This window comes from Megalopta genalis, chromosome 12 (genome assembly GCF_051020955.1).
Source record: "Megalopta genalis isolate 19385.01 chromosome 12, iyMegGena1_principal, whole genome shotgun sequence".
Classification (NCBI taxonomy): Eukaryota; Metazoa; Arthropoda; class Insecta; order Hymenoptera; family Halictidae; genus Megalopta; species Megalopta genalis.
The window spans coordinates 7,211,160-7,237,444 of record NC_135024.1 but is presented as its reverse complement, the minus strand read 5'-3'; the positions used below and the strand labels follow the sequence as shown (position 1 = coordinate 7,237,444).

At 47.6% G+C, this 26,285-nt stretch overlaps 1 protein-coding gene across 1 annotated transcript in view; it reads right to left on the bottom strand.

Moving 5' to 3' along the window:
• The window catches only part of LOC117217431 (uncharacterized), a 236,332-nt gene extending 227,231 nt beyond the window's left edge, over positions 1 to 9,101 (bottom strand). Inside the window, exons 1-2 of the mRNA XM_076525680.1 lie at positions 9,048 to 9,101; positions 7,566 to 8,955 (exon numbers count right to left, since the gene is read on the bottom strand). Of these exons, the coding sequence (XP_076381795.1) occupies positions 7,566 to 8,955; positions 9,048 to 9,101 (1,444 nt within the window). The remainder of the gene's footprint in view (positions 1 to 7,565; positions 8,956 to 9,047) is intronic.
• Positions 9,102 to 26,285: the final 17,184 nt, after the last annotated feature.

Genomic DNA, 26,285 nt, shown 5'->3' with positions numbered 1-26,285 from the left:
AAGGCGCAAATGAATCTGGCTCGATGGGCGGGAAAAAGGCGGCGCTCGTGCTCGTCGACGGGGCGGGCAAGGGGGGTCGGACGCGAAATTTCTGGGACAGTTTGCATATTTTCGCGTGACCGTACACGCGGTTGCCCTCGCCCTCCGTGGGAAGAAACCGGCGACGTTATAATTATTAGGACCAATTTGTTCGCCTAATAACACGCTATTATATTATTATAAAGTCGTAAAGATAATCATTGCGTCTACCCGGCTTCGCCCAGGCCATTGTTTCACCGGCGAGGGGTACCTCTGTACTATTATTCGAGTTGATCTTAAAACCTAGGCCGCACACGTAATAGCTTCTGCCCCGATTATCCCGCTCGCCGACTCTCTTCCTCCCTCTCTGTTTATCTCTCTCTCTCTCTCTCTCCCTTCGCCATCTCTCTTTCTCTCGTCCCCGTGTTTTAACCCCTTCTGCTGCCCGGCCCCGGTTGAAGGTCTTAAATCACGCTTGGGGTGACGAGCGCCGGGCTCGTCATGCCACTGACACCGTCATTCTTCCGTTCGATTTAACTTTACGCTTCGAAACTTGCCCGTGCTCGCGGCAAGTCTTTCGTCGAATTTCTAAGTCATTTTTACGAGTCCCGGATTACCTCTCTATGGGCGCGTCGTTCGAAATTCGTCGACCATGTGCAGAGCGCTCCGGATACGTTTTCTTGTTAGCCGAACACTTCGATTCATCGTCCAAACCGGGTTTCCCCTTATTATTCGGGCTATGAAAGAGCTTTATTGACAAACGTTGAGCCCGAATATGGCCGGGCTCGATGCGGCGATATTCCTCATCGCGGAGGATTCGTAAAGATTTCGAGATTGCCGCGTCTTCGTAGGCGTTCGTAATCGAAAGGTGATCCGGTGAAAAGATTTGAGCACGAACGATCGTGACTGGCCACTGATGCAAGATAATCGATACAAAAGTTGTAAAAGTTATTGTGTAATTCCTACTATTCGCTGAGACATCGAAGCGATAAGACAATGTGTGATCGATCTCTCGAATTTCAGTCGACGGATTTACGAGAAAGGATCTAGACGACTCTTGAGAATTTGGATGCGATGTGCAGAATTCCTTCGATCGACTAGCACGAAATCTGTTTGCACAAAATTAAGTGTTCAACCCGTCGACAACGACATGTGGACCTATATTTTTTACATATCGATACGGATATAATCTTAATATCATTAAAATTATGACGTTAATTGCATAACGTTAACATTACAACGTGAATTGTATAGCATTAACATTATGATATTAATTTTATAATATTAACATAACCTTATTATGTTATTAATTTTATAATATTAACATAACCTTATTATGATATTAATTTTATAATATTAACATAACCTTATTATGTTATTAATTTTATAATATTAATATAACCTTATTATGATATTAATTTTATAATATTAACATAACCTTATTATGTTATTAATTTTATAATATTAACATAACCTTATTATGATATTAATTTTATAATATTAACATAACCTTATTATCATATAAATACAATAATAATAAATTACAAGATATTATTTATTATTATATGGTATAATTTCAATGCATTATCTTGGACACAACCAGATTTCCATATACGGCGCTGGCGTTGAGGGGTTCGTTTCTATTCGCATCATTCTATTCAGATTCAGAAATTTACGTCACAGCTGTTAACGCTTTCGCGTTAACGTCTAACTGAAAAGCGCATGCAACGTGTCAGCGCAATAATTAATTTTTAAAAGCAAACAAATAATTGCACGACAATGTATATGCAGCTTGAGCCCGGCAGATAACGCCAGTTCAAACAAAGTATCCAGCAGCCGAAAAATGGCAAATAAGTGCGAGATCGGTGTTTGAACGCGGCAGGAGAACAATGTAACAGCTGCGACACGAAATCAGAAGCCGGTTGCAGTCGAAAATACAGAGATAGAGAGAGAGAGAGCGCGCCGATTTTTCCAGCGGAATTAATTAACGGTCGAATCTAATCGGCGCCTCGTGTCGGTAATTACATTGATTAAAACCGCGGGACAAAGAAGACACAGAGGATCGTAGAAGCCGCGGTTTGTGTTCTGTTTAACGGCGGTTGTTTGCAATAACACCGGCGATATCTGTATCGCGTGTTTGGCGAACGGTGCTCTAAAAGCCTGATAAAACCCGCGGAACAGACCGCGGTTTATTTTAGATTATAACGCTGCGTATCGTGCCGTGTAATCTCGATAAATAGCTCGTTAATTCCGCTTGATCATAATAAGATAACCGCGGATTGGCAGCGCGCCAAAAATTTTGGCATTCCCGGATTCTGGCCGCCCCTCGTTTTTCTTTTCTTCTCTCGTCCCGCTCGCCCTCTTCCGTTCCACTCGCGTCTCCCGCTTCCTCGCCACATTTTTCTCCATACTTTCCACCTCACGGTCTCCGCTTCCTGTTAATTATTGCCTCCTTCGCCTGATTCCTGCTCGGACGCGTTCGCTTCAATATTTAATTCGAATTAGAATAGACCGCACTACGGTAGAATCGCGTCTAGACCGCGGACTTTTATGCCCGATAGGAATTGCAAGAGACATATGGTAGGCCTTTCAATCTTTCCGCGGATTGAAAATACCCTTTGCGATGTAATCGATCACCGACGCGCCAAACGTCTGCGAGATATTTCTAATTCGTAGAACGCGTCGGAACGGCTAGAGAGAATTTGAATAGCACGATACGCGCGTTTTTAAAAAAAATAACGTTGCTTGCGAATCTGTCGATTAAGAGCGGACACGATCGAGTCATACATCAATTGTGCACTCCGTGCCTTATCGAAGTAAAAATTTCCTCTGTCAATTAGAAGACTCGGAAACTTTCCGGGATAATGTACGTCGTTGATTCGAAATCGATCTGCGGTTCCCATACTTTTGTGCTTCATCCAGCAATTTCTTTGCCGTAAATGCATAAAATCTCGGTTATCAAGAATAGAATGAATATCAATAGAGTTAATAGAATTAACGTGTTGAGCGTTAACACGTACGTTGACCTGTGGCGACACATAAAAGGTGGAACTAACGTATTCGAAGAAAGGGAATTTTGCTCGAACGTTTAGAACGCGAAAGAGTTCGAACACCGTGATAAGCTTCAACGTTTTAGTTTCAGTACCAACGACAAATTTACTTCGATTTATACGGGATATACGAAACGTCGGGAGGACGCTAAGAGTCCGGTGATTTTCTAGTGCCGGGACCAGCGGCGGACAACGATCGATAGATACCGGTGATAAGAGATCGTGGGACGGGTCGGCCGGTTATCCAGCGTCGATCGTCGCGCGAATAAGATGTATTCGGATGTTGTTACTTAACGTGTTTATTTCGGTGAGCTTCTGTAACCCTCGAGGCTTTTTTTACGAGCTAATTCGTGATCTGGATGGTTCCCAAAGGCGAGTAGTTCTGGTGACTGCGGCGATACCGGGTACCCGGTATAAGAGGAATGACTAAATGGTCTGACTAACCGGTCAGGTATTCCAAAACCCGGCCTTATTTTCACCGCTATACAGAAGTGACACGTGAGTGACAAGGAGGGCAGGCAGTTTTTGCGGGACCGGGGGCCGCGTACGAATTCCAGCCGGTATTTTAGTGGTTTTCATCCGCAACAAGCGGATCCCAAGGGACGGTAAACAGATTTTCGCGTTCGGGAACGATAAATTTACCGACGCCGCAACTTTATTTTAAACGTTCGCCGCTATTCTCGCCCCGTTCGGCTCGTCAAGATACAAACGCGTTTTCACCCGCAGCGATGCGATGCGATGCGATGCGATGCGATGAGATGCGATGCGCCGACCGGTTCCACATAGCCGCGATCGGCCCGATGGAACTGCGTTTCGTTAATCAACACTAATTCCGGCGGTTTCGGCCGCTTGGATCACCGTTCCCGTCGATTCCCGTCACAAAAATATCCGCCCACCCCGGAACACGTCGGATTGCCGGCATATTAATACTTTATCCGCGACCATCTTTGCGCGCCGATTCGCTACGATTAGCAGTGGTCATTTTTTGATTTCTCTTGGAACTAAGATATTAATTTATCAATACCTTGATTCTTGGTTTTTAAACAGCGAAGGACATTGGTACAATAAAGAGAAAAGAAGTTGTCTTTCGACCTGCCTCGCGTTTGTTTGCAAAGACGTTGCGAAGTTATAGAAACCGGCTCGGTAATTAATTTCACCGAAATTTTATAGTCATACGCGACGATCGAAGGCAAAATGGAGCAACGGCTCTGGCCAATTTGTGATTTATTACGTAACGTTCATCTATGGTATGTACTTTTATTCTGTAAAAGAACAGTTGTCTGCAGCAATGTGCCAAGAAAAAAGTATGTCAATAAAAAAATATGAACTGTCAGTGGAACGATTCGTCGAGCAAACGTGCCGGCAATTTTTAATGACGTTTATAAAGAATTTCTCAAAGAATTATTCTAGAGCGACAACAATTTCATCCGCAATTTTACAGATTTGGATTAATAACGTGGTGCTGGAACTTCTGAAGAAATGATCACATTGTTCCGTAACAATGACAAAGTCTGAAAATTTACATACATATTTCTCACGAACGTTTCTCGCGTACATATATTTTAAAACGAATGTTCGGGGCAGCCCAATAGATCGCCGACAACGTCGAAAACGATACTGCCGCGGTCCGCGTGCAATCGTATTAAAAGGCAGATTTTACTGGCCGAAAGTTATGAATGAACGTTATCGAGGATAGGTCAACGTTTACGCTCGTTATTAAACCATACATTGTATTGTTATGGCGGCGGTGTTTGCCGCGGTAATGAAACCCAATGAATTACCTAACGCGCAATTTCAAGCTGAACCCGGTGTTCCAGCCTCGCAAGACTCCATTTAAGTTTCCCATAAAGACTAGTGTTTAACAAGCCGCGCGCCGGCCGCGAAGACAATGGAAACGTAACTCAAAGAATCGCGGCCAAAAAACGATCGTTCTCGTCTGTATTGCAATTAATGGAACATTCGCGATTTCATTAGCGCCGACTCGTCTCGACGGCGACGATTTGCTGGAACGATATATTTTTCTGGACTGCAATCTACATTTCAGTGGGAACCCGTTTAGCGTTTCAGTCTTTGTTATTCTTTACGTCGATTAGACCGCGGATTTTTATGCAAAATGAAGCTTGTTTGCATTTGTTGCAAGAAATAGAAACGTAAAATCATTCGCTCTGTAATCGCTTTAATAGATTGAAAATAAGACATTGTCATTTCTTCGGTTCTAGCGCGAGCAATTAACGTTAAAATTAAAGTAACTTCAACGAAAATGAAACTTTCGAGCTGGAATTTTTACTGTGCTTTGCGTACATGATATCGCAGATAATTGTGTACGAATTTTTCGATCCGATTTTTCGCTAAAGAATAATTCTTTTTAATAAGTAAACGCAAGTTGCACACAATGAATTTCTGCGTATAATTCGATACAGCGTAAAAAATGCTACAGAAACACGTAGAATTTGATGAGAAAAATTACTATGTATTTCGTTTTCAGCTAAATGCCCTCCCTGGATGGACCGCGTTTCCAACGCCGAGTGCTAAAATCTGATTTCCATATAAATCTGCATTTTACGTTGCAGCAATTCGAGACCTTATCGGGCGCGCCGCGTCTTCGGCAGCGAGCTCAAAGATCTCGAAAATCCCTTGGTAGTACGGAGGAGGAGGATATTCGCGCAGCGTTTCCGCTTCCAAAATTCGATGTGCGCCGGAACGGAGCTCGGGACCGAAGCGTAAAAGCAAAAGCGGATCAGAGGCGCATCAAAGTTGAAGGGAGGCGAGCGAGAGCGCAAGAAACCGAGAGAATCGCGAAGGGAAAGGGCGCGGATCGGAGGATTTTGGCCGAGGGACGGTCGCGAAATCGCTCGCGTGTATTCGACCGTCTTCGCTCGCTTGATTCGCGCGCGCGGGACGTGGACGGAGCAAAAGCGGAACATCGAGTGCGACGGAGCGCGCGATGAAACCGGCGCGCCGCGCAGGAACGAGGAGAGTAAAAGAGAGAGAGAGAGAGAGAGAGAGAGAGAGAAAGAGAGCGGGAGAAAGAGAGAGAGAGAGAGAGAGCGGGAGAAAGAGAGAGAGAGTGAGAAGGAGAGAGAGAGAAAGGAGACGAAGAGTCGGCGGTCGGCCAGTGCGCGAAAAGAATAGCCGGCTGATTCATACGCGAAGTCACGAGCCGTACATCGTACGCAGCCGGCGTACGGCCGTGCAAGCGTAATCGAAAACACACGAGATGCACACGTTTCACGGCGAGCTTCCCTTCTCCTCCATTCCTTCGCCCCCCGCCCCTTGATTCGCACACGCTTTTATACGCGTATTCTTTCCTCCTTCCGCGAACGGAACTCCAAGGAAAACGCATTCCTGCGATTTGGAAGCGGAATTTTCTGCTTGAATTCAGTCGGAACTTGCGTCCCGGCGGAATTTACTCCGGTTAGGCCGAAAAGCTCGGATCCTTCGCGAAGACCGAGAGCATTTTCACGCGGTAAACGTTGCGTTTGTAATTGCTTCATGAACTTAATGATCGATCGGTTTGGAACAGTTTTAGAGTATCGCGTTGTATCCACTTGCGGAAAAGAAACGCGCTTTCTGCAAACACGATTTTCTCGGCAACGAATGGCAACGAAGCCGCAAGTTTCCAGAATGATTCGAACAAGCCATAAGTCCTAAGTAGTCGTAATGTATTTGATCATATAAGAGACAAAATTGTCGAGAAAATAGCTGCTCGTGGCACAAAACCGAGTCAGATAAAGTTGATATAATTACATCATTAAAGACTACAACCGAATACTATTGACCGTAATAAAAATCCCTAAACAACAAATGTTTTTGCCAACAGTCGCAAATTACATTACAATTAAATCGCGGATCTTTATGCATTCGTGGCTAACAGCATTTTTATTCTCTTGTTACAACGAGTAATCTTTCAGTCGACAGATCGAATTTTTCTATAATTCTGATTTTTAAGAAATAACGCATGAGATTTGTCGGTTGCATAAGGACCCGCAGTCTATTCATAAGTGGAGAATCGCTAATGTAAATAACAACCTACGGTTTTTTCTTCGGGCAAAATGAAGCAACAACGGAAGAGAATACAACTCTGGCTCAGAAAAAAGATATCTCGAGAACGTTACGAAGATTAGCCAATAGATCAGCCGCAGTAATTTTAGCGGCGTAACACGCGCCTCCTGTGCGAGGGTCGGCCGCAGAAGCCGGTAGGACCGTATCCTGGAGGGCTGGCCGGGACGCATGGATGACAGAAAGGGAATAAGTCAAGCGAAAGTGGCAGCATGGTACGAATAGTTAAAAATAACCTGGCCAAGGGTCCTGCGCGGTGCTTTGGTTCCTGTAAACACTCCCGCGGGGAGAGGCATGGCAAAAGGAGCAAGTTGGCGGAGCGGGCCGCGTATCTGGCACACGGAGAAGAAAACACGCTCGCTGCCGCCGTCAGGGTACGAGAGAGAATAGGAGAAGGTCGGCCTGGATCGGGACGGAGAGAGTTTTTCAGGTACTCACGTGCTTCCATAGAGGTGTCTTGACTCGGTGGTGGCAACTGCGTTGTGGTCGTGGTCGGCCGCGCAGTCGTCGACGCAGTCGAGCCTTTGGTCGGCTGTGCTACGGTGACCTTGACCTGATCCTCTCCGGCGTCGGCCTCTTCGTCCTCGCTCGCCGCCTCCTCCGGGCTCGGGCGTGTCCTTACGCTTCCAGCTCCCGGCTCCTCATCTTCAGAATGATACGACCACGATGACATCGGCCCGGCGACTGTTGTCGTGGTCCACTCGACGACACCACCACCACCACCAACGACCTCACCACTACCGTTCCCCGCGACCGCGAACCTCCCCCCGTGTTTACCCGCGACACCTCCGCGTTCGTCCTTCCTGTTGCGTCCGTCCTTCCCTTGGTCCTCGTTCACCGACAACACACCTGTACCCTCGCCGGCGTCCCCGAGCACCCGCGGCACAGTCCGAGCTGCCAGACGATAGGGCACGGTGCTACCGGCGATCACCGGTGCCGTCGTAATCGTCGACGGAGCGTCCCCGAGATCCGAGCTCGTCGATCTCTCGGCGTTCGCGGCTCCGGGTCGAACGGATCTACCGCGACCAAACTCGACCGGGGTCGAGAGAGGTTTCTCGAGGCGTTGGTTGCGGGAGAACGCGGTCTGCAGCCAGTGCGGTCGCAGATCCAGGGACGTCGTCGATCCTCGTTGATCGAGCAGGCTAGCAGCCACCTGCCGTCGCTTCGACTCGGTCCTCTCGTGAGCCAGACCTCCTCCTCCTCTTCCTCCTCTCCCTGCTCCTTCCGCCGACGCAGGCGAAGAAGTAGGATCCTTTGTCCCGGTGTTGTTGTTGTTGTTGTTACTGTTATTGTCGTCGTCGTCGTCGTCGTTGCTGTTATTATTGACGTCGATCCGCGCTGGATCACGGGGTGAGCGCGACCAAGCCCCGCCGTCCAGACCAAGTTCCGCCGATGCAGACACCGCGTGACGATCCAGCGCTCCGCTTGACGAACGATGTTCTCCGGAAGGATTGCCTGGTTGAAGATTTGAATACCGGCGAGTCGTTCTCCGGTAGGTGGACTCCGGTGGCGAACGGTCCGGTAATCGAGGCAGAAGACGAGGAGGCGTAGCGTCGAGGGACACCTGCGTATCGGACACCACCGGCGCGGCCGTCGTCGTGCACGTTCGATTGCCGAGCACAGCGACGACGAGAAGAAGCAGGGGCAAGCCCACCCCCGCCCCCGTGGTGGCCCCCACAACCCTCGGCCTTACCACGAAAACCCGCGAGGCCGTCCAGTCCAGCTGGTCGTGGGCCGACCCTGTCGATGATGGTACCTCGGGACTCGGGCCGTTCCTTCCGCCTGTCCCCCGCCCTCCGGATCCAGATCCAGATCCAAATCCGAGCGTCTAACCGATGGTCTATCCCAACCTCTGTCCGAGTCCCAGCTACCCGACCGCCCCTCCTCCGGCTCCTCTTCGTCCTCCTCTTCCTGTTCTACATCCAACCTCCTGTCGCCGGTCTTCTTCTTCTGCTGCGCACCACCTGCTCTCATCCAACGCCAGCCCGGGTGTCCGCGCTCGCTCCGACCCGATTCCAGATGTCTCCTTTTCTTCTTCCTCTTCGTCGTCGCGACTACTGGCCCGCCAACCGGGTTTCGGTCTCGCATTTATCCCGTCGCTGCGTCCGCTGCGTTTCCACAGAGCCCCGCGTGCTCGACCGACGATACCGATGCTACTACGTGACCCCGTTCCGGCATCATCGCGAACGCCGCTGATGATCAAGAGCGAGCCCGATCGACGCGCGATCCGACGCGGTCACGCGCGCCACCAGCACCCGCCCTCGCATCCTACAAGGCCGACTCGCGCGCCCCGACGCCCAACCAACGAGATCACCCCACGATCACCTGGCTTCCGGCTGACGAGATCGGCCTGCAACAAACGAAGATCCAACGAGTTAAATCGCGATACATCCTGCGAGAGAGCTGTGCTTGGTTTATCGTGGATTGCACTAAATCGTACGCTTGCGATTGCATTTACGCGTCAGCTTTGAAGTTACTATGCTATTCATTGATGTTATCTACCGTCGTGCTGCAATTTGGTGTTCTTTTTGTTTGTTCATTCTACAGGAGACGCTACTGGATCAAATTTAGCATAGGAGTAAACAAGTAAAATTATGTAGACCGTTTGAGTTTCTGTTATGATTTTTGAAGATATATTTTTAATTTTGTTTGCATTTTAAAGCACGATACACCTTGATACTTAATACAATAAAACTACCAGTTAGAGAAAATATTAGAAGTAGATCACTCAATATTATACTCTATGTTTAAACGTTAGATTGACCCATATACGAAAAACGTGTGAATACATTTGAGAAAATAGACTCATTGATAAAATACTTTTACTAGCCGATATCGTTAATATTTAGTACTGCATCGACTTTCTACCTATAACACGGAGATTATTGGATACAATCGTTTTTGGTCAAAAACATGGAAAGTACGCGTATCAAAAATTTTGATACGAATTAATAGTGTACACGGTATCAGCCTGCAGACAGATTAGAGAGATACGTTTCTCCAGCTGCTTGATCGGAATAAAAAGTACACTCGATACCGTTTAACAAGAATCGCGATGGGCCCAATCGGTCTACAGGACTCTTTTCGATCAATTATTTTTAATGAACTGTCACATGTCCAAAAGTATTCCACTGAAAGTTGAAGCTTTACTCCGAGACAACAACGTTCGTTAGGAACCTCTTAGTTAGCAATTTAAACGCGGCTAGATGTTGACGAAACTAAGACTAAAGCTTCCGACGAGATTTACACATTTCGTCCGTTTGGCTTACGAGCACTTATCTCGGAAACCTCTCCGCAATTACAGTGTAATCCCGTACCGGAGCAACAACTACAAACAGTGCGCGTGCATACACAAAAACTAAAATCATTCTCCAGGCCTGGGAACAGAAAACTGGGTTTTCGAGTGCACGGAATAGCGCGAGGCTCACAAACAGGGTAGAGGCTGGCAAATAAGAGGGACAGTGTTGCGAGTCATGCGCTGTCTTATTCTGGTCCATGGTCTCATGCTTCCTACAACTTCCTAAAATATAAGCCCCCAGGAAATAGTTGGCGAACGGATTTCGAGTGATTCGTTTCGTTCAGCGCTCCTCCCTTCTCTCTCTCTCTCTCTCCTCTCTCTCTCTTTCTCACACGCATACACACTCTTCGGCTCTCGATCTCTCTATTTCTCTCTCTCTCTCTCCCTCTCGCTCTCTCGATCTCTCTATTTCTCTCTCTCGCTCTCTCGATCTCTCTATTTCTCGCTCTCTCTCTCTCTCGCTCTCTCTATTTCTCTTTCTCTCTCTCTCTCTCTCTCTCTCTCTCCCTAGATCGCATTGTCCCCGCGTTCCTCGTGCGTGCATGACAATACGACATAATGAACTAATGTCCGACACAGAGGGGTAGGCTCGCCCCTGTGACGCGGCCGGTTCACGTACGGACGTAAAAAACTGAAAATGTTGCCCCGCGGAACGCTCACTCGAGATTTCGAGTGGTCCTCGGCGACTCGGCCCGGCATTGCGTGGATTTATTATTTATGTCGAGGATCGGCGACCTCCGGTTCCCGTTCCCTGTAACCCTTTTATCCGGGATATAACCCTCGACGGGAACGCACGCCGTGCGAGGAATAATTATTCCGACTGCACAGACGGTAATACTCGAGATAAACGGTGATCGATATTCACCGATCCGGCTGATTAAATGAAAAACAACGATAACGACTGGCGTCGCGCGGACGATAGCGGCTCGATCGAGACGATACCAGGACATCGGGCAGCCCGAAATCGTGTCCAGCCGGATACCGAGCATTCGCCGTCACTCCGACTACGATAAAGACCGTGCGAATCATCGATCCGCGCAATATCATCCTTATTCCGGAACATGGAACGTGATTTTTGTGAACGCGCGAGACGATTCAAACGTTTGCTGCGCGGATAGTCCGCGGATTTTTATGCAAATTTGAATTTTCGTGCTTCCATTTGTGGACGTTAGAATTCCAAAAATATGTCCGTTCTTTAATGAAAGATTCGTTGCGGTGGTATCTAGCAATTTTAAACATTCGCAGTCCCTTTCATCGCCACATTGTGTCACTTCTGGATACTTCGTTCGCTGAAATGATTGAACTGAACTACTTTGTATTACTTTGGTTTTATTTAGTGTCGAATTACATAGCAGAGTAAACTACCCCGAATGTTTCGTGATCTTTTACGACAACCCAATGTGTTTTTTACACCTCACTACTATGTGAGTAGGTTTAAGTAGACTTCTCAATTTGGCTAACATTTATATTTAACATATATATATATAAATATATGATGTTGTCGGAAGCTAAAATGTTAGTATTTATTTTGTATATGGTAATCATATTGTTTACATTTTCATTTTTATCATTATGCTATTATTATTATTCTATTATCATTACTATTATTATTATTCTATTATCATTACTATTATTATTATTCTATTACTATTACTATTACTATTATTATTATTATTCTATTATTATTATTTTTATTATTCTATTATTATTACTATTATTATTATTATATTATTATTACTGTTATTACTATTGCTATTATTATTATTACTCTGTTGAATTTTTGTAGAAAAATTAAAAGGGCATCTCCCCGTTTATGCGAAACGAATTAAAATTAAACACGCCAACGTCTCTGTAACACCAATGTTCATTACGGGAGATTCGTAGACTCTACGGCATGCCTCTTAAGAAAGAATCACTTCTGACCACGAACGTGAACTTTCGGAGAGGCTCGCTCGATGTCCAGATCGGTCAACATAAAAAGTTCGCGATAGGCAGTTAGAAGCGGCTCTAAAAGTAGCCACGGTACGTTCGAGTGGGCAGTGAAGAATTCAGGAACCGATCGGAAGGTGAATATTTCCACAAATCGTTCGTCAACCCGGTGGAGTACACGGTAAACTTTGCCGAGATTTATTCGCGAGGCACGCGAACCACCATTAAGCGCGACGTCGCGGCGGTGGGAATCGCGAAAATCCTATTTTTATGAACGTTCTCTGGTCGGGTATGAATAGTTCTCTGCCCGCCGCAGTCGTCCGCTCTCTCTCTCTCTCTCTCTCTCTCTCTCTCACTCTCTCTCTCTCTCTCTCTCTCTCCGACTCCCTCGTTCTCTCTCTCCGTCTCTCCTGCGGCTATAGACATATTCTACTAGAGTACCCGGCTGACGAACAAGGGGAAAAGGGAAGACGGACGCGAACAGACAGACCGGTCTGTTTCTACTGTCCACGGTCTCCTAATGCAAAAGCCGTGTAGCATCGATAGACGTCGGCTACGGTCGCGACGCCCGTGACTGCCGGATAGGCCGTGTTTTGCGGTGTTTATTCAGCGTGTGCTCTATCGAACAGGAAATCACGAACAACGGTAAAGTGGCTGGCCGCGCGGAGGCACCCGCCGGCACCCGCGACAGACCCCGGCGAATATTTGTTTACGCAGAAAACGCGAATCCCGCTAATTATAGTCGCCGAGTCGAAGGGAGGAAACGGCAAAGACACTATTTTTACGGGTCTCCCGCCAGAATATCGTCGTACGTCTGTCCCCGTCCGACCGCAAACAAAGCCGACAGAGACGGTAAAACGCGAGCAGACGGGTTAACCTTTCCGCTCGCTCCCATACGGCGAGGTGCGCGGAACGATCCTGATCGAGAGCCGCGACAGACCGATGCGTTCGCGCTCCTCGGAATTTCTCAACGTCGATCTCGTATCTCATTGCTATTCGGCGAGCCTGTATCGTTCTCGTGCTGCTAGAAACGGGATTGGGATTATCGTTCCGCGTGCGAGAACGGATAATCTGCGCTATAAACGAGGAATAAAACGTAACAACTGTGTCCAGCATTCTTATTTATTTTGTACAGGCTGACAACGAACACTGTCGAAGATTCTTTTTAATTTGCAGCGGTGCGCCATGGGGTTCCCTAGATCATCGAACTTCACTTTTCTGCGGGCTGTACAACATGCTTGGTGTGCTGAATCTAACGGGGCCGTGCGTTATTATGAATCCGTTAGGTGCAGTAAACAGGCACAATGGAGGCTCTATAATCCTAGGTTTGCGTTCGCTGTTCAAAGTGTTCGGGCAAGGTGTGCGCGCGTGTATATAGTACATCATAGTAGTGAGCCCTTTGCGGTCCACGCCGGGAACTTGTTACAACATGCTAATGTATGGAAAACAGTTGAGAAGCGCCTCAATTGTTTTCGTACGCCGCGTAATCGTGATCGACGATTAGTTTGCGAATCTTTAGAGTACATATTCGGTCTGGCGATTGGGTCGAAACGTCGTCGGTAGACTGCGGTTTTTCTTATGAATTTACGAGTGCGAGCGATTTAAAACGGTGGACAAGTTGAAACAATCGAAGATTGTAGCATTTTCAACTCGTTAAAATGCTCATAGTAGAAATGAAATCTGCAATTGGTACAGCAAATTTTAATTTTTCCCGAAGACCCGCAGACTAATCATCGGTGCTCGTTGATGTACAAGTTTTCCCGCGTTTCAGAGACGCGAATGCCGTAATCGCACAGAGATCCGCAGCCTATCGACGAACGTAACGTAAATCATTGGTGCAACGACGAGGCTAGCCCGACGCGGGACCGCAGAGGGTTAAAGGGCGGTGATTAAAGTGCAGGCGGCATTGATGCTCGCGCTGGTGATCCATAAGAGAATCGCATATACATTTCGTAGGGCGCGAACGACTCTGTAGATGCTCGCCGGGGCCACCGAATCGCCATTTAAGGGCGCAAGACAACGTGTTCCTGGAAACGCGGCTGCGGTGTGTCGCTGTGGTCCCGGGATCGGATCGATCGATCGATCGATAGAGGGCATGCTGTGTGAGGTGATCGAATCGAGTAGAGAGATTTGTTAATAAAAAGCGGCTCTGTATTTCGGTGTGTTTCATTCAATGACAATCGTCAAAAAAAAAGAAGAAAAAAAAATGAGAAGAAAATAAAAAGAAAAGAAAAGAAACCGGAGAGAAAGGGATCGGTCGAAGACATTCGATAGGTCGCAGGTATTCGAGCGGGTTATTGGTCCGCGGTGGGGGAGGATCGGTCGCCGCGAAATTTTTCGCGGAAACTGAGGTTAGAATACGACACGAGCACAGCCCCGGTTGGCCGGTGTCGCGCGCGCGTGTCAGCGAGTGGGAATTCGCTGTTTTCATGAGGAAAAATGTGCGCGGCACGCGTGCTGACGTTCTATTTTCGAATGAAAGGCGCGATCAGGGGACAAGAACCAGAGAGAGAGAGACGCGAGCCGGGAGAGGCAGAAAGAGAGGAACGAAAGGAGTAAAGGAGAAAGAGAGAGAGATAGTGAGAGGGGGAGGGAGAGAGAGAAGAATCGGTGGAGCGGGAGAAAGAGGGAAAGGTAGAATGAAGGAGAACGCGCGCGAGAGACAAAGACCGGAGCAAGAAGCGAACAAGACGGACGTAGGAACGAACCGTGAGGGAAAAGCGTGGAACAGAAAGCGAGAGAAGGCGACGCAGCGAGAGCAACAGCATTGTACAAAAACGAAGACAGATTGCGATGCATCTATATGCGTACCTATATATGCGAGAGACCAAGGGGGACAGATGGATAGGGAGCTAGAGCCGGAGAAGCGAGAGAGAGAGAGAGAGAGAGAGAGAGAGAAAGAGAAAGAGAGAACGAGAGAGGGAGAGAGAGAGAGAGAGAGGCGAAAGAGCGCGAGAGCGTGTACACTCTTTGAATACACCGGGGCGGGAGAAGGCGGACAGAAACGGAGCGCGATGGGGATGAAGAGAAAAAGAGACGGATAGCTGTGCCGCCGTGTAGTGTGGACACCGGCGAGGAACTCTGACTCGTCTCGTGCTAGGCGGCCATGCTGGGTCTCTGTTGCGTTCCGAGAATGGGTACCTTTTACGTGCACGGTGGAAACTCGCGCGGCGGATCCCCCCGCGGACGAACCTACGCGCCGCTCTCTCGCTCGCGCGCGTCCGCCGCGATACCGATCGGATCGTGTTTACGATCGTGATCGCGGGATTAACGAGCGCGGACGGTACGTCGGTGACAAAATCAAAGAGAACAAAAATACGAAATGATATAGACAGAGCGAAAGCGGCAGCGGGAGAAAGAGGAGGTGGGGGAGGGGGGGGGGGGGGGAGAAAGAGAAAAGAAAAAATATAAGAAGACGCGAAGATAAACGAAAGGGGAACGGAGTTGCGCGGTCGAAAAGGGAAGACGGACCACGGAGCCGAGAGACAGACGCGGGGGGGCGACGAGCGAGACGGAAAGCTGACCGGTGCGGATAAACGAGGGAACAAGAAAGAGAACGAGAAGAAGGAGAAGCAGGAGGACAACAAGGCGAAAGTAAAGAAAGACAAAGAGGATGAGAAAGAGAGCAAGAGAGACCGAGAGAGAGAGAGAGTGAGAGAGAGAGAAAGAGCAGAAAGAGAGCAAAAGCGTGCGAGAAAAAGAAAGAAAGAAAGAAAGAAAGAAAAGGAGAGAAGCACACGCACCGTGTTGACCACCACGCGTTCGCCGTTCGGGATGAAGGGAGGGGGCACCTCTGTTCACGAGCACGAGCAGCGTATACGCAGTACACGTAAAACTACGCGCGGCAACGACACACACGACGAGTGCACGCGGCGTCTTCGGTTCTCGCGGCCGCCGCTCCGTCGTCGTCTTTTCCGGCGGCGCGGGTCTACCGTCGTCGTGTCGATGCAGGAATTTCCTTTCCCGGCATGGACACCGCCACCACCAGCAGCAGCAGGCCACGCCAACAGGCCGAGGCCGGAGAAGAAGTGAAACGGATCGAGCGTGAATCGTACAAGCGAACGACCGGAGCTCGAAGCGAGCGAGCCGAAGATCCGTGGAGCAAGCGGTGCTGCCTATCGGATGGCACTGCGTTCAGCGCCGCTGTGCGCGACCCCCGTCGGCCTTCATCGTCGCGCCTCGTCGCGCCTCGTCCCGTCTCGGCGGCTCTCGTCGCTTTTCGCCCCTTTCCGTCCCTCGAGTTCTCTGCCGCCACGCCGCGCCGCTCGGCTCGGCTCCGCGCTGCTCCGATCCGATCCGATCCGCGTCTCTCGCTCCCTCTGTCCCTCTATCGCGTTCTCGCTCTCTCTCTCTCTCTCTCTACCTCTATCCATCTGTCTCTGTCTCTCTCGCACGCGCCGCTCCTTCCACCGTCTATACTACTACCTCGCTCCGACTCTGCTCTTCGCTTCGCTCCCTTCTCGCTCCCTTCGCTCCCTTCGCTTCCCCGCTATTCAGCTCTCACTTCGCGTGGCTCTCTAACCCCTTCTTCCGCGTACAACACCCTCTCCCTCTCTCCTTCTTTCACCACCAGCCGACGCGGCCGGCGCGACGTCGCGTCTCTCCATCTAGGCCGCCATCGCCACTGTCACCACCACCGACACGACGTTACCACCGCCGCCGCAGCCGCCTCCTCCGCCACCACCATCTTCCTCGCGGATGCTGTCGTCGCCGCGCTCGCCGTGAGCAGTCATAGTCGACGAGCGAGGTCGCGAAAACCGTCCGGTTCACACGCAGTCGTTACCATCCACGCTATACCTGACGACTCGATCGCTACACACTACACCTACCAACCCCTTTCTCGCACCCCCTAGGCGATTCGAGGGAGCCATCCGATGTTAGCCGGAGAGCTGGTTCTCGCAGGACGCGGCATATGGTGACGCCTGCAGCGGGAGAGTTGGACATGTGGCAATTGAACAGTTAATTGCGGTCCAATTCTCGGTATTTTCTACGAACCCTCTGACTTCGGGAAGATATCGATCCAAAAGCATTTTTTACATGGGGTACACTTTCTAGCGACGATCTCTCCGTTTCAACAGCCCCGTTAAAACAGAGATAGCGAAGCTGAAGATAACTTGTTCGATCTCGAGTTGACCGAATGTATGATTCGTCACGGTTGGCTGCGAAACCGTTCGCAGCATGCGAGAATCGCCATTCGAATTCATCTGCGACTATAATAAGGGCGAAAACTGCGAAGTTCGAATATAGTATCGGCAATCGTTGAATCGAGCATTTGAATTCATTTCAACGAGGCGTTGTTGACACATGCAACACCGCCTGATGTCCTTAAATATTGTCGCGAGGAAGCGAAGCGCGACTTATGACCCCGATAAATTGGGAATACGATTCTGCAATATTTAAGGACACGGCGGGCATGGTTTCCTAGCTCGTTTGTGCGGTGGAAGCGCATAAAAGATTATTAACCCTTTCCACTCCGATGTATATCTCAATTATATTTTTTTTATCCTGTACGTTTTCATTACTTTCGTTTCAAGATTTTGGCAACGAAAGATTTCGTTTCGATTTAAAAGAAATAAATAGCATCCGTATTTAGCAGATAACGTGCGAGATATTCATTTTTTGGGTAAATCAGACAGAAGTTCGTAAATCGATATCCTCGTTTCTGCAGTGCTACCAATGAAGAAAGACCCGGGGGAACGTTCTAATGTGTTGAAGAAGAATCCTACTTCAATTAGCGAAATCTCGCGAGACCTTTGTGAAACGTAAAACCAGCGGTCTTTATGAAACACTTCGACATACTGAGTTTCATGGACGAAAATGATTAATTCACAAGTAGTATTAAATCTTGTATGTTCGTAGATAGTAATATAGCTTCTGTCACTCTAAATAGTATCAGACCCTCCATTTTCATAAATATTATTGGTCTCTTTATTTATTAAGTTGTATTAGAGCTTCTGTGAACCTAAGTGGTATTAGACTTTCTATCATTATAAGTAGCATTAAACATTATATCAGCTCTACTCTTTCAAAGTCTTGATCCTATGACCCTGAGGTGTCACTAAAAATTGTTATATCACGTTCCAGAGTAATCGTTACGTTAATTTCAAATGTGTTTATATTGAAGAAACTGTCGAAAATGTAACAAAACTTAACTTCATATATTATTTCCATAAATAGAGATACTGTAGATCAGAAGAACTAATTTGGATTTACAGTTAAAATGGCTTCGACTGTCAAGATTTAATTCACAGCCTCATCGAACTCTAGTGAACGAACTAAAATAAGTCTAATAAGGCCGTCGTGTAGATGGCCTACTTTAACCCTCGTCTACTGTTTGGCCCAGTTTGACCGAAAAGTAGGCTTCTCTGATAGAATGTCGATAGGAAGTAGCGAATAGAGCTATAATAAACGCAACGATTAAATTTTAATACTATAAAATACAATTATTAAAATACGTATGATCGCGTAATTCAAACAACGAATGACAGGTACAAATGATAAAAATATTAGTATACATGAAGAAAATTTGGAGGTGCCTGGATCGACCGGATTTCCGGATAGCATAGCCCCAAAAACAATATAAACGCGCGAATTGCGTAATCGATCATTCTCCAACAATGCGTCCCGTTCTGAATACTTGGAAGATATTAACCCTTTCCACCCGAATGGCGACTCCAAGGCGCCATTAAAAATTGCTATGTCACGTTTCAAAATAATTTCATTAATAAAATTTGTTCATATTTGAAGAACCGTTGAATGGATAACTGTTGCATCAATCGCAAAATTCAATTTCATACGTATAAAACGCATTAGGTTATTTAAAATGGAAATACAGTGGATCAGAAAAACTGCATTAAATTTTGCGTTAACCCATGACTCGTCGCAAATTCAAAAATACAAAAAAAGAAATTAAATTGAGGTTATCAGTTCCAACCGGAAGTTCACAATGATTTAAAACAAAATAACGCGAATTCTTAATACATTCATGGAGCACGTGACACGTTCACACTACTTCAATGCCTGTATTTCATCTAGAAGTTGCAGTTTTCAAAAGAAAAAAGGTTCGCCAGAATGCCCGAAAAATGGAAAATTTACGGATAACGGGTCAAGGCGACGATTGCCCGAAGAATGCGTCCAAATCAATCGCGCGACACCTACGACACGATCAATCGCGTCGATAGAAGGACCCTTTTCAAAGATTCCTGTCGAGCGTGGAAAGTGACCGACTAAAATTCAAGATCACGCGCACCCTCGAACTGCGGGGTTGGTGTCGGTGCATTGACCACGCGGCACGCACCCGCGCCGACCCCAAGACAATCGCGCGCGCTGCAGAATCCGGGGTCCTCCAATACAGACGGACCTATGCATATTTGGCACATCACTCGCGGCACGTTCCGTTGAGTCACCCTTTCGGTCTGAAGCACGCGCAGCAGACGTAACAGGACACATGCCGGCCGTACAACCGAATTTCGATACGTCGCCGGTTTGGCACGTAGGTGTCCGCCCGAAATCGAACCGCTTCTGGGTCACGTCGTCTCACCGCCGCGAGGGCCGCTTAGAAAGGCGATTTCGATACGGAACGCGGCAGGGTTGAGGGTGGAAGTAGGCGGGCACCGTGGGCGGGCTTGACCCGTCCCAAAGATCATCGGGAATAATTCATCGGGCGAGTTAATAGCACGGCGGAACGATGACAATACGCTCTGCCGCGTCTTCAGAATAGAATCACGGCATTTTCGGCGGTTCGATCCCTACGGAGGTGTGTAATAGAGAATCGACGTCACGGATCCGGCGCGTTCCTTATTTAGAAACCGGAGCGTCGGAACCGTCCTGCAGGAGAGTCGGTCGACCGGTCTCAATTATTCGTCGCATAACGATTTTATGATGCCTCCGGTTTTTTGCGGATAGCACGGCGGTGCGATTGAAATTTTATCGAAGGCTTCGGGGTACCGTATCGATCCCGGTTGTACCGGCACTGACCTGGAACTCCGGTCCTCCTGCGATCGTCCTCTCGCTCGCTCCCTCGCCCGATACCCGGTCCTTCCATTTATACCATAAATACTTGAGCATCGTTAAGATTTAATCACCCGGTTGCTCGAGCCTTCCAGTCGATACGCTTAACACGTCAGACGGATGAAGGATCGCTCGGTTCTTAATGGAGTAGCCGGGCACTAAATGAAGCCTTTCGTTTCTATTGTGACAGAAGTCGCCGGGTTACCGTGATAAAAATACCGGCGGGCCGAGTTGCTTTTGCACAGTTTCCTAAAAGATTCCGCGCCGCTTATGTGTCGGCGGATTAACAGATATGTGCATATTCTGTTAACCTGTTAAGCGGCGAATTTAATTTTAAAAACCCCTCACAGTGTGCGGAATTCAAATCAAGCGATGACGCGTATACACGACGAACGCGGGGAAGAATTGTCCTTATTACAAATTTTATGAAAAACGAAGAAGAACTACATTTTTATTTAAGATAAACTTAACAGTTTATTTCCGAAAAGTTATCGTTATTGTAAACTTGAAAATTCTCAAATAATAATAAAATACATAAACAAGAAAGACGCATGTAGAAAAGAAAAATATTAAGAATTTCGATCGAGTTCGGTGCGATATTTCTCGAAACACGGTGCCACACAAAGTGGCACTTCGTATAGGTCTTACACCACACTCCCATCCCACCACCCCCTCCGTGTAAAATACTTAGCAGTTTTATTAGTAATATAAAGGAAACATCCCACCAAATAATATTCTTATCGTATTTGATTAAAATTTCGAGTTTTCACGGTCAATGGTAATTTTATGTTTTTTAACGACGAGTGAACACGTCGAACGCACCGTAATAGAGATTTGATTTCACGCGTAAACACGACAAACGCGCTTAACCGATTAATGCGATATTTCAGCCTGGAACGCGTCCTTGTTTCGTCTCGTTTCGTTCGGTGTTCTTCGATAAAGAAACCGCGGCGGAGTCAATTAAAAGGAAAAAGAAAAAAAGAAGAAAACAACTTGATTCCCCTCGGTTGCAATCGCAGCAGCGGCTCGATGAAATGTATATTTTGACGAGTGGCGGCGGGGTTAAAGAAACCGCGAGTTTATTCCTCCCGAAGGCAAGCCGAGACGCGCGACGCGTCATCATGTTCATCAGTGTCGCAGACACTCGGCGAGAGCGGGTCGGTGCCGTTACCGACGCAGCAGCCGAGCACAGTAAACCCTGGCGCGGAGATAAGGGGTCTTCGATCTCGCCTGAACGCTCGTATCGTTAACGGAACGCTCGCGTAACGAGAAGGATCGACGACAGACACGGTCGCTTGTCATCGACCGGCAGCACGCCGCGTCGCGCCGCGCCGCGCCGAGTCGAGCCGAGCCGAGCCGCGCGCCGCGCCGATCCGAGAACGAACGTCGTCGACGCCGTTGTCGGCGAAAGGCGAAACGTGTAGGCTGATAGGTGTATAGATACGTTCCGCGTGGCAGACGGATGGCGGCAGAGGGGGGCCACGCACGCCACGGGGTAGAGGAAGAGAGCCGGGGTGGTACGGGGGGAGGCATGAAAAAATGCAAAAATGCAGTTTTACGCGTCGCTCCGGGCACCGGTACTCCACGGACATACTTGGAACCGGACACCGAGTTCGTGGAATCGGGACGGTCACTCGAGAACTATGCTATTTAAAGAAAGGCACACCGTAGTGTACCCCGTTTACCGTTACCATCAACCTCCGTCGACCTTTTGCCCGTCACTTACGTGGCTGGCATCGTTGAGCCACCGAGAACAAACCATGTCGCAATCGAGGCTCCATGGTTAACCCCTGGAACGGGTCGGGATTGTATTCGCGCGTTGCCCATCGGGCAACGTTTTATGGCCTATTTCACCGGAGGAATTAACGTCGCTTCACTGTTGCAATTAATTCTTCTATACGGCCAGCGATCGTAGTTGCAGAATAGCATCTCTTTTTGTCCGATGATGATCGGTCGTCACCATGTACCTACTGTGCGCAAGATAGTTGCTCGTTGATCGATGATACATTGAAATATTTTTTGATAACCGAAACGAGGATGTTACGCATTTATGGCGGAAATGGTAGGTGAAAGCGAGATCAGTGTATAGGAGACTAGAAGGAACTAAGAACATTGGTATACTATAAAATGATTAAAAAAAGAAAGAAAGTTGTACTTGGATTTTTGATAACCGAAATGAGGATGTTACGCATTTATGGCAGAAATGGTGGGTGAAAGTGAAATCAGTGTATAGGAGATTAGAAGGAACTAAGAACATTGGTGTGTACTCTATAAAATGATTAAAAAAAGAAATAAAGTTGTACTTGGATTTTTGATAACCGAAACATGGATGTTACGTGTTTATGGCGGAAATGATGGGTGAAAGTGAGATCAGTGTATAGGAGACTAGAAGGAACTAAGAACATTGGTATACTATAAAATGATTAAAAAAAGAAAGAAAGTTGTACTTGGATTTTTGATAACCGAAATGAGGATGTTACGCATTTATGGCGGAAATGGTGGGTGAAAGCGAGATCAGTGTATAGGAGATTAGAAGGAACTAAGAACATTGGTATACTATAAAATGATTTAAAAAAAAGAAAGAAAGTTGTACTTGGATTTTTGATAACCGAAATGAGGATGTTACGCATTTATGGCGGAAATGGTGGGTGAAAGCGAGATCAGTGAATAAGAGATTAAAAAGAACTAAGCACGTTGGTGTACTATAAAATGATTTTAAAAAGAAAGAAAGTTATACTTGGATCGTTTGTCTTGCAATAAGGCAGGCTTTTCACAATTTATTGTCATAGTATAATATCAGTGTTCGGTGAAAACATCAAATAGCCCGAATGAAAGAGGATTAATTTCTAGCCCTCTGAACATGAAAATCTAGAACAGTCTACTTTCGAGGTCGTGGTCTGTCCTAACTTCATCCTCGTCACTAGACAGCGAATCATTATGCGAAATAAAAATTGTCCGAGTTAATTTGCAAGGAATGTAAGTTACACGATAATGCCTTTTGTCGTTTAATAATCATAATAAGTCGAGAATAATGCAAAAAAGTTCCTCGAACTCTTCTAACATCACTTCAGTTTTATATTTAATATTATACTCATAATTGTCATAAATGCATAAAAACTGCAGTCTACTAATTACTTTCGATTCACAATATGTACGTGTATGTACAATGTGTGCGTACGCGGGATCTATCTCTTTACAGAAGAATCGCGAACAGTTAACACTGAAATTCCAACGACAATTCTGTTCGACGCTTCTCAAAGCCAGCAGAAGCAGATCTCGGAAAGCTAGGCCACCAGCAATCGATTATATAGAATGTTCCTGCGAAGTTCTTGAAGAGAATACAGCGCAACGAGCATAAAGGAACATCCACGACATTCCAGAATCGAACAGACAGCCTCCGCAGCGTTCGCGCGTTGTTTTCCGATTCGTGACGAAATCCCTTTCGCGCGTAATCCTCCGGCTCGTGCAGGAGCAGAGCGCATGAATCATTGAGCGTCGCGACGAAGGGGGCGTCGCTGGATCGTTCGTCAAAACAATCGAGCCAGATTAGTCGTATCGCCGCTATCGCGCGCACCGATGGAATGTTTTTCGCGCGCGTCCTCTCGTCTAAGCGATACATGTATGCACGTACTACCGTTCTTCGGCTTGAAAAACACAATCGTTGTTTGTCTCTCTCTCTCTCTCTCTCTCTCTCTCTCTCTCTCTCTCTCTCGAAGTTCGCGAGCTAGAGCTCGCGAGATATAGTTCGCTATAGTTCGCGAGGCGGATAGAAGAGCGAACAGTGGTGGTCTGCGGCACGGAGAAAATAAATAGGGAACGTCGAAGGATCGTGAGATAAGCGGCGCGCACGAGGAGAAAATTTCGTGGCGGTGAAAAAAAAATGGGGACAAAGCGGAGGGGGCTGAAGACGCAGAAGGTGGAGGAGGCCGAGGCGGAGAAGGAGGGAGCGGAGAAGATGCAGAGATGCGAGCCGCGATGAGAAGGAAGGAACGCAGTAAAAGAAGGTGGAGCAGAGAGGCCGAGGAGCGGGCGGGCGTGGAGGGGGGACGTTTAAAAGAACCTCAAAGAGCATAAAGACCAAGTGATAATCGGTCAGAGACCCTTTACCGGGGCCAGACGGCTATGCACTCGGTTGGAGTGCCAGGGCAGACAACGGACAGACGTACGGACGTGCACAGGGACGAACGGACAGACCGAAGCAACCAGAACACATTGTGATGGCCTGCGGCACAGGCCTGCTCTCTTTCCTTTCCTGCGTCTCTGTTCCGCTCGGCTCTTGTGGTACAGTCCAGGCCATTGCCATTCACCGCCATCTCTCTCTCTCTCTCTCTCTCTCTCTTTCTCTCTCTCTCTTTCTCTCTCTTCCTCTCTTTCTCTTTCTCGTCTCTCATTTTCCAAGCCGCGGCCCGGCCGGCCCTTCTCTCTTTCCTTTCCGGTCTCTTTTCTTGCGTCGCCCCGGCTTCCTCCAGTTCGTTTCTTCTTCCACCCACCGGCTTTTTTTCCCTCTGTTTTTCCAGTTCGCCTCTGCTCCCTCTCCTCTTCTCTCGCTCTTATCTTCCCCTGGCCGCGCGCGCCCGCGCTTGCTCGCGTCTCATAAATAATAAAGGGAACACGGCCGGCTAATGCGCGAACGAATGAAAGCAAGACACCCGGGCTCCGTCCGTGATTTTCAATTTCTCACGGGCCGCGATCTCGACCCATTCAGCAGAACCATCGGACTGCTCTGCTCTGCTCGCTTGCTCGCTTGCTCGTTTACTTGCTTGCTCGCTTGCTCGCTCGACTCGACTCGGCTCTGCTCAGCTCAACTCGGCTCGGCTCGCCAGCGTGCGTGACTTCTCCTTTTTTGTCAGCCGGCCACGTGGAGGCCCGACGCGATACCACGACAAGAGCTTGAAGACCATACGTCGAGCATCAGCTCCTCCAGCACCGGCCACCGTCCCCGTCGCCTTTCTGCAAAATGCACGCTCTTGTCCGGGAACGCGACGGACAGGCAACCTTGATCGTTGCGCGTGACAGGAATACCCGAGGCCCTGCTCTTTGAACGCCAACGACGATTCCGGAGAATCCTCGGAAAGTTCGTCATTTTGGAGAACTCGCGGAGGACCGTCGCCCGTCTGAATCCTGATGCTGCCGACGGTTTTTGCGTCCCCCAAATGCATCCGTCGTTGCTGGAGGTTACCGAAGCTCTGCGACGTTCTTCTTGCGGGACGTAAACACCTAAATGGCTGTACCGTGGAATTTCGACGAGGATTTCAACTAATTGCTGCGTCGATGGTCTCTTTGTAAGATTTGGTAGCCGCCGAAAAGTAGAAGTTTTCATACTTTCTGTAATTTGCACAAGAAACGTCACGAGGAAACTACGGAGTAAAACAGTATCTTGAACGGCAAATAGTAAAGAGATATTTTATTTTGAAAATAAAATATTTTATTTGCTCGAAAGAGTGCACATTTAAAAATATTGTTACGGCGACTTGTCCAAATCAAGTCGCTGAAAAATGTGAAACTGCCCTGTTGTGAACAACTCCTTAACCCTTTGCACTCGAGTGGTGACCCTGAGGCACCATTAAAATTTATGATGTCACGTTCTATATAAAATAATTTTTACATTAGCAAAGTTTAGATTTAAAAAAATTGTTAAGAGCGTAACCGTTGCAGGAGTCACAAGAGTCAATTTCATATGCATAAAATGCACTTTATCGTGTAAAATAAAAGTACTATAAGTCAGAAAAATTATTTTAGATTTACAGTTGAAATAGCTTCGAGTGCAAAGGGTTAAAAAATAATGGAAGATAGGGGTTGTTGCCACGGAACAGTGTTACCAATAGACAGTCGAAGAGTCGAGATCGGACCGTCGTACAAGCAACATTTCAAATTGAAAGATCTGAAATATAATTGTATTGAGTTCTATTATAGTTTATATT